The sequence below is a fragment of the Anoplophora glabripennis genome, unplaced genomic scaffold, assembly GCF_000390285.2.
Source record: "Anoplophora glabripennis isolate ALB-LARVAE unplaced genomic scaffold, Agla_2.0 scaffold242, whole genome shotgun sequence".
Classification (NCBI taxonomy): Eukaryota; Metazoa; Arthropoda; class Insecta; order Coleoptera; family Cerambycidae; genus Anoplophora; species Anoplophora glabripennis.
In genome coordinates this window covers 413024-432350 of record NW_019417087.1, presented here as the reverse complement: position 1 = coordinate 432350, position 19327 = coordinate 413024, and the positions used below count along the sequence as shown (strand labels likewise).

Here is a 19327-nt window from a genome sequence, read left to right as displayed (position 1 = left end):
GCTGCTCAAGAAAAGTCAGCAGAAGCCTGGCGCTGCAAAACCCATCGGCTGTAATTATTTCCCGGCTTCGGTGATGGTCTGGGAGGTGTTCATGCCAAGAAACATGAAAATCAATGCAGGCCGAGTACCAGGAACGAGTTTTTTGACACGCTCTGAAGTTATGGGCAATGTAGCACTTCGGCATGGGTAGATTCTTCACGCTCCAGCAAGACTGGGCCCCAGCTTATTGACCTAGTCAACGATTACTGTCTGCTAACGGCCGTTTCCCGGCTTTTAGGACAAGGACTTTTGGCTACCAAACTCGCCAGATCTCAACCCAATGGATTACTTGGTGTGGTCCAACATGGAGTAGAGTTCCCGAAAAACGATACGTTAGTGTAGCAGCTGAAAGCGGCGTTGATGCAAGCCTGGGACATGCGACCATTGTTGGAACTTTTCAAAAGCAGTTGCATAAATGTATTTTTGTTTTAATTTATTGTTATTGAATTGATGTTATTATTCGTTTATGTGGATTCATTTGTCTATGCAATATATATTGTTAACGAAATGTCTCAAAAAATTGACAGAACTTTTTCTGCACCCTGTACCTCTGTACAATAGGAATTATCCTTTGACGACTTTACATCACTACCAAAAATCGAGAGACCCAGATAACAGAGATTTGAATCACGGAAGTCCCAATAATCGAGTTTAAACTGTATTTTATATCATATGCTCCTTTTATTTTCTATGTTTTTTCACTTGCGGTAACCAAAGTTAGTTTGATGCAAAATTTCATGAGACGTTCGGAATTTCATACCAAAGGCTTCGACTAGAGTTAGAAAGCGCTAACAGCTGTCTAAGGTGTACTAAGTTACAAAAGAATGTAAAATATCCCCAAATTGAGCAGAATTTTTCAATGAAGTTAATAAGTACCTACAATTCTCTTTAGGTGATTTTTTTTACTCATTCTAGCCTTTCACATCGTAAACATGGTCGAAAAAGGAACGAAAACTTACTTGTAATTTCACTATTCTCCGTCTACCTAAGAAACTAATAGGAATGGGTTGAAACGTCGAAGAAAAATAATGAAAAAATAACGGCTAATTAAATAAACAAAAACATGTTATAAAATAAACATTTATTTAAATAAAATTAACATAATATAATAAAAAATTCTGAAGTGATACACCATGCGCAAAAATGCAAGAAACCTTTTCATTATTTTTCCCTAACTTAATTTATATCCGGAACACTTAATCGTTACTTTTTTTTTTAGTTATAACAGGCCGCTCAGAACTGCCTAGAGAAAAACACCTATAAAAAATCGTGGTAACTACGTTAAATATAAAATTACTTTATTTTTTTAATATAATAAGACTCGTAAATGCAATATAAACTTTAAAAATAAATTAAAATCCATTTATACTTAAAAATACTGAGTTTTAACGGCGACGCGGGTGAGAGGCTAGCTTGGTTAACCTTCCGGTCGGCCCCGCCAGATTTAGTTGTAGTTTTAGACAGCTCCCGTAATAATTTGGTGTATTTTAAGTTGTTATAAATTAAAATTAGCTAGTTGTTGTTCCGACGGGTACTTAATCCGAATCTGCCCGCATGCCCCTCACTTCGCCCTTTCGACGTAACGCCTCGAGCTCCTCCTTCGTCTTGTCCTCTATCGCCCGGATGTCATCCATTGTAAGGCCGTACCAGCGGTCGATCGAACAGAAAACTTGCCTGGAATTAGAACGCACTCCCTTAATTTCCTCAAAAATTACGGGGACAGATTCTTTTGAAGATTCACGAATGCTATTTTTTCACTCGCAAGAAACAAAAAAGTTTACTTACCTATGGAAATTTGTAAAAAGTCGCCTTTCAGATTTTTGAATAAAACTTTCTATCCTTGTCTAAAATTGAAACAAAAAAAGTAAGTATACAGTGTGTAACTATAAAGACAGAAACATAAAGTGTAAAATAAAATCAAACTGGTTTTGTTAAAAACATCAAGAAAAGTTGATTTTTATTTTTCAGAAATTGTTTTTAACATTCTGTTTTACATTAATATTATGATCATTTTTTTTTCTTCTAAATAGAAACTCACACATATCATTTCAATTGAAGGTAATGTTACAAAAAACATTTGAAAACATTAAGTAATGACAATAATTAAAATAAATGTTCAAACTGAGCACCATTTGCTGTATGATAGATTTAACAGTCATAATTTCTTTTCTGTGGAGATGTCAGTATTGTCAAGGGCATATTTTGGGTTTGGGTGAGATATAGTCTACAAAGTATGTCAAATACTAAATGTCATTATTGAATTACTTGCTGGCAGAGAGCGACCTACTAATCTGTAAGTACTATGAAAGCATGACAAGTGTCGCATTATGTGAAATAAACTTTATAAGTAAGGATATTGTGAGAAACTACCCTGCGGGATACATACCACATACCCCATAGCATTGAAATAAAACGCGTAATAAGAAGAAAACTAACGTTTAAATTTTAATGCAACAACACAGATATACTTTCCAAAACGATTTTGGTGCGCTGAATAAAAATTTCTCAATTGGCTTTGGTTTTGGATATCCTAACCTAAAAGTACCAAAATCGCGATATTTTGACACATTTAAGGTTATGTTACATGGAAAGCTAAATTTTTTTGCTGAAACCATTAACAAGGTCTTAAACTACTATATTTACTCTTTAAAACACACTTAAATTTATCTCGATATCATTTTTCGTCTTTGAGAAATCGCACGTTGAAATTTAGTAGGTTGACTTATTTCTCGATTTTTGAATATACTCACAACACAGCACCTTAAAACCTTATGGGTTATGGGCTTAGGGTTTTTAGGCTTAGAGTTTATGAATTCGGGATTGAGCGTATTAGCTTCTTTTGCGTGTAATTGTATTCCAGATTGATATGATGCGTAAAATATCGGCCATATGTATATTGAATGCTGAGATATTTTTTAAGTTTATTGCAAAATTTGACGTGAGAATATTTTGGAGTTCAGATCGTGATCAGCGACCCCAAAAACATGTATGATCCCTACTTCCAGGTGCCGATGAATTTTGATTTGTGGTGTTGTGTTGTCGGTATATTCAAAAATCAAAAAATAAGTCAAACTACTAAATTTCAGTATGCGATTTCACAAAGACGAAAAATGATATCGGGATAAATCCAAGTAGGTTTTAAAGAGTAATTAATAGTTTTAGAAAAAAAATTTACCTCTCCATGTAACATAACCCCCAATATGTCAAAAAATCGCGGTTTTTGCACTTTTAGGTTAGGATATCTCGAAAACCAGAGCCAATTGAGAAATTTGGATATCGAATTCGAATTCAGCGCACCAAAATCCTTTGGAAAAGTAAATTGTGGATTCTGGGAGAGAGGGACGGTCAAATTTTGTCGGCCTGTGTTATTTTTACTGTTTAATGTATGTACTTAATATAAAATAAATTAATTAAAAAAATACTAATCTGATAAAATTTAAATAGAAGAATAGAAATAGATTTCAAGTTTTTAATAGAAAGTATTTTTGGATCTGTGTCAATTACTTCTACGATATTGACCTAGTTTAGATAAACTACATAATATCAATACACCTGATGTGATATGACAACAGGCAGCTAGGCAGGCAATAAACAAATGGCCAACGTTAATTTGACTATCTGCCTGAAGTAATGGTTTTTTAGTATGGTGTGTTTATGTGTCTTCATTGTTAATATTCTTATATTATGCAAAATCATTTATACGAATGAATAAAGATAAGATTTAACAACAAGGCATGCTCATGGATAGTGCAGGCAGTTATTAGGGGTTACATTATCTTATCAGAGGCGGGATACAAAAAATATGAAAAAAAATCAGTTCATAACAAAAAAAAAACAAACTTATGATGCCGAACGGGTTGTTCAGCAGTGGTTTTGCATAATATCGTTAGTTAAAAAATTTACTTCACTTAATACGACACTAGTCATGCTTTCATAGTACCTACAGATTAGTAGGTCACTCTCTGCCAGTAGATAATCCAATGCCAGTACGAACTGAGCAGCAATGATATTTTAGATATGACATACTTTGCAAATTATCTCACTCACAGTCAAAACATGGTAAATATACATCAAAATATCTAAATCCTTCATCGGTCGTGTCAACTATGGCATACTGATGAGAACTAATAAGTTTGAAACTATTCTACCACTTGAAAATTCAATGAGGATTGAGATAAGGCAGATTTATCTCCAAAAGATTCAGAAATATGTATATAAGATTAATTTTTGGTGTTGACTATAAGAGACAAAATACGAGCAAATAACTAAAGATGCGATTTTTCTTAAAAAAAAAATTGGTATGACACCTATCTGGAGTCTTAAATTAATTAAAGTTACATATAATCCATTATCAATTTCTTTTTAATTACTGTTTTGCCACAATTCTTTTTTTTTATTGAACGATTTTTATTTCAAATCAACTGAACCCATGAAAGTTTTTTTTTAAAAATAAATCAACGACCATTAAAAAAAGGTTCTCTTGTTCCAAATCGATAATGTTAACAAGTTAGCTTTAGAATTTTGTTGCTCTTTTTTTATTAGGTGCAGTTTGTTAGAAATAATTGTAAATAAATAAAATTATATTAACTACCAACCACTGCATTGACGATTTACTTACCTGTAAACCAAACCATTTAAATTCTACGGTAACTAATTTATAACACGTCATCACAGGATCCACTTTGTCCTTCCAGTCAGGTCCGATCAATGGGCCTCGTCCCGTTTTCTGAGATTTGAATTTAGTGGGATCTTCCTCCTCCTTATAATCACCCGATGCTACACTATCATTGGCGATATCAATTAATACCACCTCTCTTTGCTTCAATTTGTCTGCGGACAGTTCGTGAACCTAAAATAAGACCCTCGTATAGAATTTATTCAATTTCACGGCGTTTCCTTGGCATAAGTTACACAAAAATACGTGCAAAGGTGCTGTTTTGTGAAACAGTTTCTTAGTTTCTTAGATGATGCAAGCATACAACTTATTGAAAAAAAAAAACAAAATGCTGACAATATAAAAATGTGTTGTTATTGATTGTAATTCTTTGCCACAGTAATTCTCTTTCTTTGCTAACTTTTTTTTAAGAGGAGATTCTGCGAGTGATTTTAGTTAGAAAAGGTTATATAAACATGGGTCCACAAATAAATAGTTTTCAATACGCTGCAAAATTAATTAAAAAAAGCATCTTTTCTAAAATATATCTGAAGATGTTTGATATAAATGATGAAACATAGGCTAATAACTTATCTAACTAAAAGTGAAAATTAACTGAATTCAAACTTTTGTCATTTTATATCAAATATCTTTAATTTTCTTTTTAAATTTCAATATCCTGTGTCTCAAAAACTATCGATTTGCAGTGATGTGCTTATATAACCTGTTTGGCTTGAATTCACTCAAAGAATCATCCCTTAAAGTTTGTCTTCATACTCAATTAGCTCCCTGTGTATCAACACAATACATTGAAATTATTTCTTGAACTTGATACTTGACTTTTACAAAAGAATAAAAAATAATATTAAGAAAATTAATACAACACTTGAAAAAAATGCTTTGAACTACCACTGAAATGTAAAAGACTACACAAACTTGTAAAGAAACTAAAATAGTACTACTAATACCACTTATTATAGCCTGGGTGCCAGCGACTTTTTTGATGACCAAAAGAGCAAAAGCTGAAAAGTTTTCCTATGATAATTAGTAAGTAAATCCGTAAGTGAGCACTTCCGGGGGTATAATTGCGGCAGCATGCCACACACGTAAAACAATCATCATTAAGAAAAAGGCTATGGTTATGCTTCAGCTTTTCCTAAATAAGTCAAAAATATGTGCTAGGTAAACTGGTAGGATAATTCAAGAAACATAGAAATCTAAAAAAAAAAATTAAATTAGATAAATTTAGAACGAATACATTGAAGATGAATTTTTAGAGACAAAACGTCGGAATCTGGTTCGGACTGAGGCAGTACAGTACTGGGGGGTCGTGAAAGCTTGCAAAAATGAAGTTGATGATGGTCCTGGAGAGATGAAAGTTACATATAAAAATTAATTATGCCATTCGGTAGAGGGCAAAAAGTTACCATGAAAAAGTGTTCTTCTTTTTTCAACATCACCTCAAACAACGCTGAAATAAATTAAAAACAGATTTCCAAAATTTCTATTTTTTTCAAATATTTTAAAAACTACTCATGTTAGCCTTGATTTTTTAGAGCCATAATGTTGGTCCCCTGATTAACGTAACTTTGAATATTTATTAAAACTCTTTAAACTGAAAAACTCGTGAGAACATTTAATGCAAATAAATATTTGAAAAAAGTTGTATATTTTTATATAATTACTAAAAAAACTTGAAAAATTAAAAAATGATAGATATCTCCTACCGCAAAAGCTGAAATTTAGTAATACAATAGCTAACTTAATAAGTCAAATGAAAAAAATGTTCAGCTTTTTATTTAGTGAGGGAAAAGTGCTCAGCTGATAAAGTTAAAAATGCAATGCGCCCGCAGGCATAGCTATGTGCTGCACCTTTAACTCGTCAGCTGACCACTTATATACCGCAAAAACTTCAGCGGACAATTTTTTTCGTATAACTGGTTGACTATTACTATACCAAATTCTAGCTTTTTCGGTATTAGTTTACCTAGCGCATATTTTTGTCTAGTTTATGTGAAAAGCTAAAGCATAACCCCCCACTCTAAAGTCAGGCTGATTGCGTTTTTTCTTTTGTTTATAACATAATCAATATGTCAACAAAGCCTCAGCTTTTGTGGTTTTAGTTTTTTTTATTATTATTTCACGTGTGTGGGAGGGAGGCTGCCGCAGCTATACCCCCCCGGAACTGTGTGAGCTGGAGGTCGATTCACTTACTAGTAATACTAAATGAAGCGTAGGAAAAATTTTCAGCTTTTGCTAAATGACTAACTCAAAATGGTCGCTGGCTCCCGGGCTATAGGCTTGACCTATTTCATGATAAACTATTGGCGACTTTTGTAACGTTTAAAATTAAATCTGGGCAAACTTATTCCGATGTTACCAGCAGTTCATTCGTCATCATCACTATACANCTTCATACTCAATTAGCTCCCTGTGTATCAACACAATACATTGAAATTATTTCTTGAACTTGCTACTTGACTTTTACAAAAGAATAAAAAATAATATTAAGAAAATTAATACAACACTTGAAATAAGTGCTTTGAACTACTACTGAAATGTAAAAGACTACAAAAAATACTACCCCAAACTTGTAAAAAAACTAAAATAGTACTACTAGTACTACTTATTATAGCCCGGTAGCCAGCGACCTTTTTTTGATGACCAAAAGAGCAAAAGCTGAAAAGTTTTCCTATGCTTCATTTGGTATCACAAGTAAGTGGCAGTATGCCACACATGTAAAATAATCATTAAGAAGAACAAAAAACTATTACCGCAAAAGCTGAGACTTTGCCGACATGTTGATTATGTTATAAACAAACGAAAAAACGCAATCAGCTGACTCTGGAGTGGGGGGTTATGCCTCAGCTTTTCCTAAATAAGTCAACAATATGCACTAGGTAAACTGATACCGTAAAAGCTGAAATTTGGTAAAGTAATAGTTAACTTAACCAGTTACACAAAAAAAATTGTCCGCTGAATTTTTTGCGGTGTATAAGTGCTCAGCTAATGAGTTGAAGGTGTAATAAGACTTGAAAAAATTAAAAAATGATAGATATCTCCTACCGCAAAATCTGATATTTGGTAATACAATAGATAACTTAATAAGTTAAATGAAAAAAATGCTGTTTTTTATTTAATGAGGGAAAAGTGCTCAGCTGATATAGTTAAAGATGCGATGCGTCCGCCCGCATAGCTATGTGCTGCACCTTTAACTCGTCAGCTGACCACTTATACACCGCAAAAACTTCAGCAGACAATTTTTTTCGTATAACTGGTTAAGTTGACTATTACTATACCAAATTTTAGCTTTTTCGATATTAGTTTACCTAGCGCATATTTTTGACTTGTTTATGTGAAAAGCTGAGGCATAACCCCCCACTCTAAAGTCAGCTGATTGCGTTTTTTTCTTTTGATTATAACATAATCAATATGTCAACAAAGCCTCAGCTTTTGTGGTTTTAGTTTTTTTTATTATTATTTTACGTGTGTGGGAGGTAGGCTACCGCAGCTATACCCCCCCGGAATTGTGTGAGCTGGAGGTCGATTCACTTACTAGTCATACTAAATGAAGCATAGGAAAAATTTTCAGCTTTTGCTAAATGACTAACTCAAAACGGTTGCTGGCTCCCGGGCTATTAGGCTCGACCTATTTAATGATAAACTCTTGGTGGCTTTTGTAACGTTTCCAACTAAATCTGGGCAAACTTATTCTGATGTTACCAGCAGTTCATTCGTCATCATCACTATATCACTGTACAAAACAAGCAACACTAACACCCCCAAATGTTAAATAAATACAAAAATGCATGCTTTAATCTAAATATTATAAAGCAGGAGTGGTAGTAGTTAAGGATAAGTTTCTATGTTTCAAATATTAAAACAGGTAATAGTATAAATGGTTTCTCTATTTGCGTGTCAAAAATTAGTGGGGTGCCATAATTTTGAAGAAACCGGTGTGCTAAATTTTAAAATGCAACACATTATTTCCTTAGTATTTACATATATTTTTTGCAAAGTCCTAGTTGCTGCAAAGTTGCAAATTTATATAATTCAATATAATATTGCCAAGTACAAAATGTTAAATGTTAAAAGTGAAATAAAAATATCCAATCCGTTACTGTGTATAAATTCATTAAATTACTGAGCAAATGTATTAGGTATTGTACTTATAATGAAAATTACTTACTTTGCAAATATAATTAAAATACTGAGGATTTAATTATAAGACAATAGATGACTGTGCCAAAATTAAATTGCTCAACTTCAGATACATAAGAAATTGTAACTAAATGAAAATTTTGCAAAAATATACCTTTTTCAGACCTCTCAACTTTATTTTTAATTAACTGTTAGAGAGAACCATGGGCGTAGCTAGAGGGGGGGGGGCAGGGGTGTGCACGGCCCACCCCACAAAGCCCAGTGCCCACCCCAGAAAAAAAAAGATCTAATATGTGTTACCATATTTGTCATATCAACAACTGCGTGACTTTTTTTAGAATCAAATCAAATTTTATATCGGTTAAGTGGTTGATTGCGAGATTTTTTTTTAGGGGCCTCCATAGAACTTGCAGCCCTGGGCCCACCCCAAACAAAAATTGTAGCTACGCCCATGGAGAGAACTACCAAAAGATGAATTTGTCATTAACAAACTGCTAAAATTATATTAACAATATTTATATTCCATGCAAAAATTTTTGAGTATCTAATCTCTCAAAATAGTGACTCGCAATTGGCTTACAGACTTGACTACGTTACTTTCTTGTTATTCCGTGATTGGATTTTGTAGCTATAAGAACGCGATGTCACATTCCTACAGCTTTTAAACTTTAAACCAATTATTTTTCTAAGATTCATAATAAAAAAAAGGAAAAAAATTCTTTCGAAATTTCAAGTACGGTTAATTTAGGGAAAAATAGAAATTTCTGAAAAAGGTCCATCGGAACAGAGAACCTTACGAACTACATATCAAAATCACCCTGTAATGTTAAACCTAACGTTATCAGAGGTTGAGCACGGTTTCAGTGCATCACTAAAACTAGCGAGCAAAAACGCCATCTATTACTTACGTTATCCTGTTTGCCCCTATCGGCGATGTGCATACTCTCGATACAAATAACGAAATTCTCCTTCATATAGCCGGGATTCTACACGTTTCCGTAAAATTCATTTAAAAGCACACGACAGAGGTCGTTTCGAAGCGATATTTACAATAGGTGTAACATAGAATCCCATTACCGTTGTACGATTTACCCAGAACATAAAAAAGAAAACAGAGAGAATAATTACTTACATTTTCTTGGCGGCCTCTATCGGGAGAATGCATAGTCTCTATTACTAATTTGAATTTGTCTTTCATATAGAGCGGGTTCTGAAAAATTCATGGTGAATCATTTTAACATGACTTCTGTGAGATGAAATGAAAAAGAACGATTCACATAACAAGTAGCAGACAAAATGATATATTTTAATGCAAAAAATAATATATTTTTTCACACAAATGTCATAGTTTGATTTAATTTATTGAAAAAGGATATATATAATCTTTCCGCCAGATATTTTCCAACATAGCTTAAGCTTAACTCTTATAGGCATAGTGATAACCTACGTTACCTCTCAACTTCCCCAATTTTTGACCATTTATTCTAAATTTAACGCTTGAATCCCAAGTTTTTTGCAATTTTCGGGTTACCTACCCGTACACAAATATCGCTCCATTGCCCAGGAGGTTCTATCAATTGTTGTAATAATGTTATAAATAAACAAATTTGAAAAAACTGTTTTTTTTAATTCATTTTTGACGAGAGTTTGAGGAATTTTCTTCTGAAATTGTATACTCAGAGGTTTTTGGGGTCGCTGATTTCGAATCATAGATCAAAAATACAAATTAAAAATTGACAACTGCCAAAAAAATGTCATATTGATGAAGTGATTCGAGATCTTAGAAAATATTGTTGGTAAAAGGCTTTTTGGCGTTGCCGAATCTGAATTTGACATCCGAAATGCCTCTTGGCTGTAGACAACTGTCAATGCTATCAAAATGACAAACTAAATTGCTTTTCGCTTCGTCAGTATGACACCATTTTGGCAGCTGTCAAATTGTATTTTTGACCTAACCAGCGACACAGAAAACATAAGGATCCGTGGCGGAAATATTACTGCAAAATTAAATATTTTGAAAAACAAATTTGCAGGATTTAAGAAAACAAAAAATTTTTTGCTAACTTAATATTGACATGGTATAATTTTTTAATGCTAAACCTTGACTTGTTTATTTCTATAAAATAATAACAGAGAAAACCAAACTTGGAAAAATGTCCACTTGAACTAAATTACATCATTACCTAGCAATTTATCTGAATAAATTATTGTTCATTATGTAATAAATGATACGCAAATTAATAATACGTATAATATCTTCAATAAAACAATTTTATCATTATTCCCGAATCAAAAAATGTATTCAATAAAAATAAGTCAATAAATGAATAAGCCAATCAGGAAGCAAGCATTTATGATTTTATTTACGACAAGTTTCAAATATGTAGTTTTATGCAATACATATTTCTATATATATATGACACAATATTTTTCTTATCTTAAAGTTATCTCCTAAAGAATTTCCTTTAAAAACCACTGTCAACATGTAGCATAATTCAAGGATTTTGATATGTTTATAATTAGAACTAAGACAAAACTATTAACTATAGATTATGATTAATATAACAGCAATTTGCTCGATGATTAAACAATTTAGTAATTGATATTCTTGATTGCCAAAGTCAAATTATTATATACAAAGTGTCATGATTTATAGGGTACATAATGTAAAAAAGAAATGAAGAAAATTTTTTATTAAATAAATCCTAAGAACACGCATATTTGGGAATAACTTTCTCAAAAATTGAACATTTTTATTTAAAAAAAAATTGTATTAAGTAGCAATTTTATTTATTCAAAATCTAATAACACAAGTGTTCATTCTATATCCTGGCCTACTATTTTTATATTCCTTATTAAACGGTAATTATTCAAGAAAATGTGTAAATTTTTAAAAGCGCAAATTATTAAGTACCCATTATGTCACTAATTCAGAAATAAAGGAAAAAATATAAAACAATGAAAATAAATATACACATTAAAAATCATCCTATTTCGGATAAAAAAAATTGCTGCTACTTTCTCAAAAACGGACCAACGAAAAAATCATAGTGCTATTTGCAATTTTGAGGAACTTATAGTTTCGCACTAGGTATGCATGTTCTTAGGACTTATTTACTAAAAAAAAATCTAACTTCATTTTCTTTTTTCTTTTTTTCATAGGTTTTATTTGCTTTTTACATTTAGTTAAGGTGAGCGTATCAGCGACACAGAATACAGAAAAATTAAAGTAAATTCAAAGCTAACAATTTTGAGCACCACTTAAATTATAAATAACAATATTAATGATAAGTAGAATGTTAAATTTATTATTTTTAGTATTTATAGTGCCAAAAGTTAATGATTTAATACTTAAAAAGATTACTGAAAATGATGGATTATACAAGTTCAACCTGTACACATGTATTTCATTGCATTGTAATCAGTTATTTTGTAAACAAAAAAGAAATGGATTCAAAAATGTCAATGTCGACACATTTTTGGTTCCTGTTCTTCGTTCTTGAAAATAGTGAGACGTCATAACAAAGAGTTGTGTTATTTGGTAAACCCTAAATCAGCTATGTTTAAAATCTTTTATCCTTGTAGATAATACTTTTTTGGGGGAGAGAATCCCATAATGTCCCGCACACTTACAAACGGGGACATCCTGTATATGTATTATAAAATTTTAAAGTAAAAAAAACTTTTCTTTTCTAATATAATACAATATTAAGTAAAATAGTCACTAATCAAATTGTAAACGCCATTTGGAAAAGTAAATATTGCCACTACCGTTTTATATCGTTCTAAATCTGTATGTGCGACTAAATAGGTATGTACATTAAGAGAGAGACTAGGGTACACGCGTATTAAGAAAAATTATTAGTTGGACAAATGCCATGTACACAATGAAAATTACCTAACTAGGTGACTCAGGCTCCTTCTATATACATTTTTAACGTTTGCGTTTACTTTGGAACCTAACAACAAAACGTATTTCATGAACGCTTAGCTGTACAGGCTTCACATAGTATTTCAAAAAGTCTCCCTGCATTAAAATGTGAATAAATTATTATGCAAAATATAAAAAGTGTGAAAAAGGTTGCTTCTAATGTGGCCAGAAGTTGTTGCCTTTGATTCTTTCAAAATAAACAGCAAAACAAATTGCTATAAACATGTCCTGAAACGCTTTTCTTTTTAAATTCGAGGTGACCAAGATTTATCAAAAATTATGGTTTATTTCAAACTGCAAGAGAACAGCTGAGGAAGGCAGTACAAATATTTAATTTTATTCATGAATTATATGATTCTATGAATACTATTACATTTATTTAAAAAATGTCATACTGTTATTTTCGTCAGCATTTATTTCCTAAATATCCTAGCATGCAGGACGAACATAGTTTTGTAAAACCTTTGGTCATCGAGTCCAATTTGGAATATATTGCAACACAAAAAAAATTATGAGCAGAAACATCTATATTATCATCATCTTTATTTTATTTTGAAGATATTAAGCTAATTGAAACAAACAAAAAAAAATCAAATGAAGTCAAACAATATTCTTCAATGCCAGAAATCTGGGTATGCAAAAGACATCTGTCTCTCCACAGAACTATAGTAATATACAAATCAGTCATTAAAGTTCGACAAGCATTTCAGTCATACCTCTTTTAATCAATTGGATGAAAATCATTTAAAGTACTCACCGTAAGGACAGTCTTGCAGTAAGGATAGGCATTCCAAGCCTCCTCGTGGATCTCCAGACTGCCTTTCGGGGCAAGAAGCCTTATGAAGGCCGGCACTTTGCTCGCCAAGTGGTAAATTTTGTAAGTATACTGTCCACTGTTGTATTTGCCACCAAGTAGCGGGTAGTTGGTGAACGGTTCATTCTTCAGGACCTCGATGCCCTCTCCACCGCCGGTGTTGTCCTTGGACGCCTCAGCTACGCTGAACAGCTGAGCGACTTGATACTGGAAGATAGATTGTCTGAGTTTAGAAGAATAGAATGAAGATATAAATGAAAACACATAATGTCAAAGTTCATATCATTTGTGAACTATACAATTCTTAGTGTAACATGTTTTGAGCTCGAATAAATAAGAATTTATCAATAATTTACTTTAAAATGAAATGTAGTAATGTAAGCTCATTATGCTCTAACATCTCCAATGTTTAATAAAGTAAATTAAAAAAATATGATTTACATTTTTTTGGTAACCCGAGAAAACCCTATTTTAATGTAGCTACATATTAATGTAATATTTTACTTTTGATATCTAAGAAAATATATTTATTGCAAACATTTTTTGTCAATGGAACTTTATATTATGCAATTCCATTTTTATTGTAACAAAAATACTTGATCAAAATTGGTCATTAATTTTCAAAACATAACAAAATAAACATATGTCCGCAGACACTTCACTTTAGGGTAGTCCAGAGGAAAATTTAAGGAAAAAAACATGTGGAAGATATTAATAATAATTGAAAATAACATGAATAAAATTAAATATTATTTACATGACTCCACCAACCATTACTTTTTCTTATTTATTTATTCATTCATTATGAACACTCTTAAAACAAAAAAATGTTCAGAGCACATGTCCATACAAGCTTTCTTTGATAACACAGCCACACAAAAAAAAAGTTGTATGTATTTTTCAATTTGGCGCGAATCTGTTATTTTTTGAAAATTTGGTCGGCCATCTTGGATCCGACATTTTGAAGTTTGCAAAATTGACCTGGCTGTGTAATTTGTGATGTAAAATTGGTCTTTAGTCAATAATTTTAGTTATATCCTGTAAAAAAGCAATGACGGTGATCTCTATGAAAGATTTTAAAAAAATGTGAGTATTTATCTCTTCAGCAAAATAATTCAATCAGGTTTTACAGTGGACAGCTTCCAGTGTCGAGCAAGTGTATTTTTAAATCATTTTTGAACTGCCCTTTTCGATTTTTTTCTTACAAAATTGTATTTGTAAGAGTCCCTGCACATTCAAATATTTTTTTTGGATAGCTACTGAATCACCCTATATACAAAAAGGTTTTTTTTCTTAGTCTATACAGTTTTGGTAATCGATTTTGGTAGAGCTAAGCTTTTTATGACAAAAACCTATGTGATATAATATACAATCTGATAAAAAAAACATGTAATTTTGAGTAATAAACAAATAATGTTGCAGGTAATAAGTACAAATAAATATAGCTTTAAAGACGTACAGTGTGTCAAAAGATGAAGTAGAATAGAGAGAAAACTATTTTCAATTTTATGAAAAAAAAAGTCATTGTTAAAAAATTCTACTTGTATTCAAATGTAGAAAAAAACACAGCTGTTGACAAAAAAAGGATTTTATACAGAGTTCTGACATTTGATGAACAATTCTGCTTGATAAAAGTAGTTTTTGTCAGGAAAAAAAATTTTTTTGGTGTAAAATAAAGTGCATTTTTCGTTTCCTATACTAAAAAGATACTTGACGATTTTTTACAATTTCATCAATAACATATTTTTTTAAGACTAAGTATCTTTATTATTTAAATTAGAGAGTAGGGACTACCATTATTCCCCGTAATCATTCATTACTCCATACTAAGCTCCATACCATATCAACAGACTACATTAAAATTTATCTCAGATTAATTTTGTACCACAGTAACTTAACAAATAATACTATAACTTTTTAGATTAAGAGGAAGCGATCTAAAGTAACACAGAGCAGTTTTTAAAAAGTGTTCATCTATATTTACATAAATTTTTCCTCAAAGTATGTGTGAGGGTTGAATTACAATGTAAATATACTTCATATTTCAATTAATAATACATGGAACATTGTTTCCTCTAATTGAGATTAGGTTACAGTAAAAACCAAAAAGATAACACTACTTGGATTTCTGTGTAATTTCTAGTTAACAGAATATGGAATAACTCTTTATCAGCTGATAACATATTTGATAAAACCATGGCAAATATCTGCCATAAAAATTCCTTAAGCTCCCATTTCTGATTTGATTGATGCAATGTCGATATTGATTCATTTTTCTTTCAATCAAAGTAGCTTAAAATTGATCCCACAAAAAAATTGTGTAACATGGATTATAATCAGTTAACACTACTTAGTATTTTCTGAAATAGACTAGTCACAATGTATTTATTAAATTGCTAATATGATAAACTTAACACATATTAATATATTAAAAGTTTCAACCGAAAAGGTGAAGTTTACTTAATAATAACGACCTTGTAAATATTATGCAAACTCTGAACTAATTTTGTAGTAATTAAATTATTAATAAATATTTCTGTTATCAACAATTTTATAGTAGTATTAGATTTATTTGTCAATAATGCATTATTTATAAATGAGCAAATAATGTTAATAAACTTATTAGAATATACTTTTAGATTTATGTTTAAACTAAATATATTCGATCTGCTGTTGACTATAATGTAAACACATAATAACTATTAAAAGAATATAAAAAGAAAAGAGAGAACTTGTTATTTTTCTTGGACCAATAATTACGGACAACAAAAAAATTTTAAGTTGGAACCGATTTGTATAAGATTACATAAACAATTTTTCTGAAGTCGATCAATAAATATCAACAGTTCAATGAAATAATTTACCAATTTCACTTTCACCACGTTATAACAGATATTAAAGAATGACTGATAATAAAGAGATGTAAATTTATATACCTATTAAGTGAATTGAATCTAGTATTATCATGAAATTACGAAATCATTAGGTATTATAAATAGCTTATGCAGTATTAAGGTCATCATGAAAAGATCAGACTTTACAATTACGAAATAGATACATCTGTTGAATCACTACAAAGTTCACAAAAAAAATCAAAGATATTTCTTTTTGACAAAATATTATATATCCCTTAATAAGATTTTTTTTTGTACCTCGTGGATAGGAAAATATTGCTTTAGTTCCTAATTTTAGGAAATAAAGTGTCAATTTGAATCCTCTCAGAATAAATTTATTTTAAACAAAAACAAATGAAATGGATGCCAAGGTAACTTGACACCTATTATAGCTGTTTTACATTGACAATTTATTGATCAATTAATTCATGAAGTCGCCTCATCAAGAAATTGGACAAGTGTAATGCACCAAATCTGCTGTCAAATAACTACATGAATTTATTCATCAAGTTCTTGACGAATTAGAGCATGTTCTAATTTTCGTCAATTTCTTCGTGAAGTTCGGAAGTACTAACCCAACAGATTTCCACCCTCAGATCAGTAATGCGGTTATTTTATTGAAATATGTAAATAATTGTGTGGCGTCGTGCTAGTTTTCCATTGTTTTTACCGATTTGTTACTTACAAAAACTAATATTTATATAATATGTGTCAGAACGGTACCGCTGTTGTATCACTACAATTATGAGTGGAAAGGTGACATTTTTGAAATTTATTTGCTTCTTAGTCTGTAGCAGTGTAAAACCACAATAAATTCGTGAATTAATTCATGAATAAATTGTCAATGTAAAACAGCTATTAGAGTGTATCATTACATGGTATCTAGATTTAATATTTATATGTATCAATAAATAAATAAAATAATTTGACCTAATAATTAATGTTGGACATTTCAGACAACAAAATGACAAAAATTCCATATACACCTAACTTAAGTGCCTTTCCGTGGGTGGATAATACGCTATTACCTACACTTTTTCTTTATCAAAAAAATAATTGTAATAAAATCAGTGGCTGTATTTTTTAAAATGGTATGTTTTCTGTCATCCGACTATTAATAACAATTACTCTGCATAAATACAAGTGCAACCTTGACATAATCTATTTGACTCGAATAAAATGGTGCTCATTAAAAATTGCATTAAATTCCATAATTCTCATTTTCACCAAACAAGAAAAAAATTTATGTGCACATTCACATTTTACATATTGAAGAAAAAAGTATACTTTTAAGCAACAAAAAAAAGTTGAAGTAAAATGACAAATTGGAAGTACCTTTAAATAAATTTATCATTAAAATGTAATTAGGGGATAATCCTCAAGCTTTAAAAAATCATATTTGGGTTCAATATTGAAGATAAACTTAATTTATATATGATCTATGATAAAACAATAAATTTACTTCAAAATTTACAATTTATAACATTTAATAATGTTCTATTAAACAATTTAATCTAATAGTGGTAAAAAAAAACATATTTAGGAAATGACTAGGTATGTCAAGACAAACTTAGAAAGCACAAAATATTTAAAATAAATATTGAAATATTTTTTTTGTCAAACACATATCTTGTCTAATTAGCTAAAGGTACTTAGTTATAATTTAGAGCCTATAGGTTACAAAACCAATGCAGTAACATTTTAGTCAAGGTGATCACTCAGCTATTATAAATGTTGGTATAAACAAGTAAATGAAATTAAAAATATTTATGTTTATTGCATGACACAATATACAGCAAATAATTCAAATAATTTATAATGTGATATCTAGGTAATAACAATACAACACATAAATGATTTATTTAGAATTAATTTCAATGTCGACATATAACCCTGTTACAACGGTCACAGGTCACAGGTATTATAAGGAATATGTCCCTTGTATATAAGCAATTAATGCCTTATTTATTATCAAACCATTAATTAATGGGAAATGTGTGTACTTACTTTTTTAAATTATAGTGCAATGTTACTTATTATGGATGATTATAAGCCATGCAATACGTATTTGTATATAGATCCATATAATAAAAAGATAAACTCACCTCTTCTACAGTTAGGGGCAATGTTACACGGCTAAAAAAATAGAAAAATTCTGGTTAAAATACGTCAATACAGACCCCAATGAAATATGTTCAATGCCATTTAAAAAATCAAGGTCTTATGTTAAAAATGACTTAAATACTAAAATTTCCAAGTTAGTTCGACATTGAAATTTCAATTATAAATTTTAACATTCTTGCCAGACCCAGTGCAGAAAATTGACACCAAATTCCAGTAAATTTGGCAGAAGCAGAGGGTTAATTTTCGTGCAATAAGAATTTCACTATTCATCACTTAAATTTCTATATAAAACTATAATTTATTCTACATATGTATAGAAAAACTTGTTGTACTTACTATTCTTTAATTAACATAGTACTTTATTAAATATTTAACTACTAAACATATGAAATTGCTGGACAACACCGTCAGTTAATGAATCACTACTCTCAAAAGGGATGATGATTGCGCATGTCAGATGACGCAAAATAGTGACGTAATTTGGCATTGTGCACCATTTTACATAAAAGTTTTATTCATACTTTTCAATACTTAAAAATTAATAATTGATAAAATTGGAAATTTATTGTCAGTCATTTTAATATATATTTTCATTTCAAAATAATTTATTTGGATGTAGAGAATCAAAAATGGTTTAATATTAAAGATATTTTTACATAGACATCACCAAAAGATTATTGAAGGGGTCAGTTCAGGAGTCATAATCATTT

General features: G+C 30.6%; 1 protein-coding gene across 2 annotated transcripts; it reads right to left on the bottom strand.

Annotated features, from left to right (window-relative positions):
• Positions 1-1105: 1105 nt before the first annotated feature.
• LOC108905991 (phosphatidylinositol transfer protein alpha isoform-like) lies at positions 1106-19052 on the bottom strand. 2 transcript variants are annotated; one of them, XM_018709105.1, is made up of 7 exons: positions 18954-19052; positions 18599-18629; positions 13543-13806; positions 9987-10064; positions 4658-4888; positions 1825-1883; positions 1106-1713 (listed from the first exon to the last, which is right to left on the bottom strand). In XM_018709105.1, exons 1-7 carry the CDS (start codon positions 18968-18970, stop codon positions 1575-1577), a joined length of 819 nt encoding a protein of 272 aa, XP_018564621.1. In that variant the 5' UTR covers positions 18971-19052; the 3' UTR covers positions 1106-1574. The 2 variants fall into 2 exon arrangements, with proteins under 2 accessions (XP_018564621.1, XP_018564622.1); XM_018709106.1 differs by lacking the exon at positions 9987-10064 and adding an exon at positions 9763-9840.
• Between the last annotated feature and the right edge of the window lie 275 nt (positions 19053-19327).

Coding starts and splice junctions, on each gene's coding strand:
- LOC108905991 (XM_018709105.1), bottom strand. Junction 1,884..4,657: donor TTAAATGGTTTGGTTTACAG/GTAAGTAAATCG, acceptor TTTCAATTTTAG/ACAAGGATAGAAAGTTTTAT. Junction 1,714..1,824: donor CTTTTTACAAATTTCCATAG/GTAAGTAAACTT, acceptor TTCTAATTCCAG/GCAAGTTTTCTGTTCGATCG.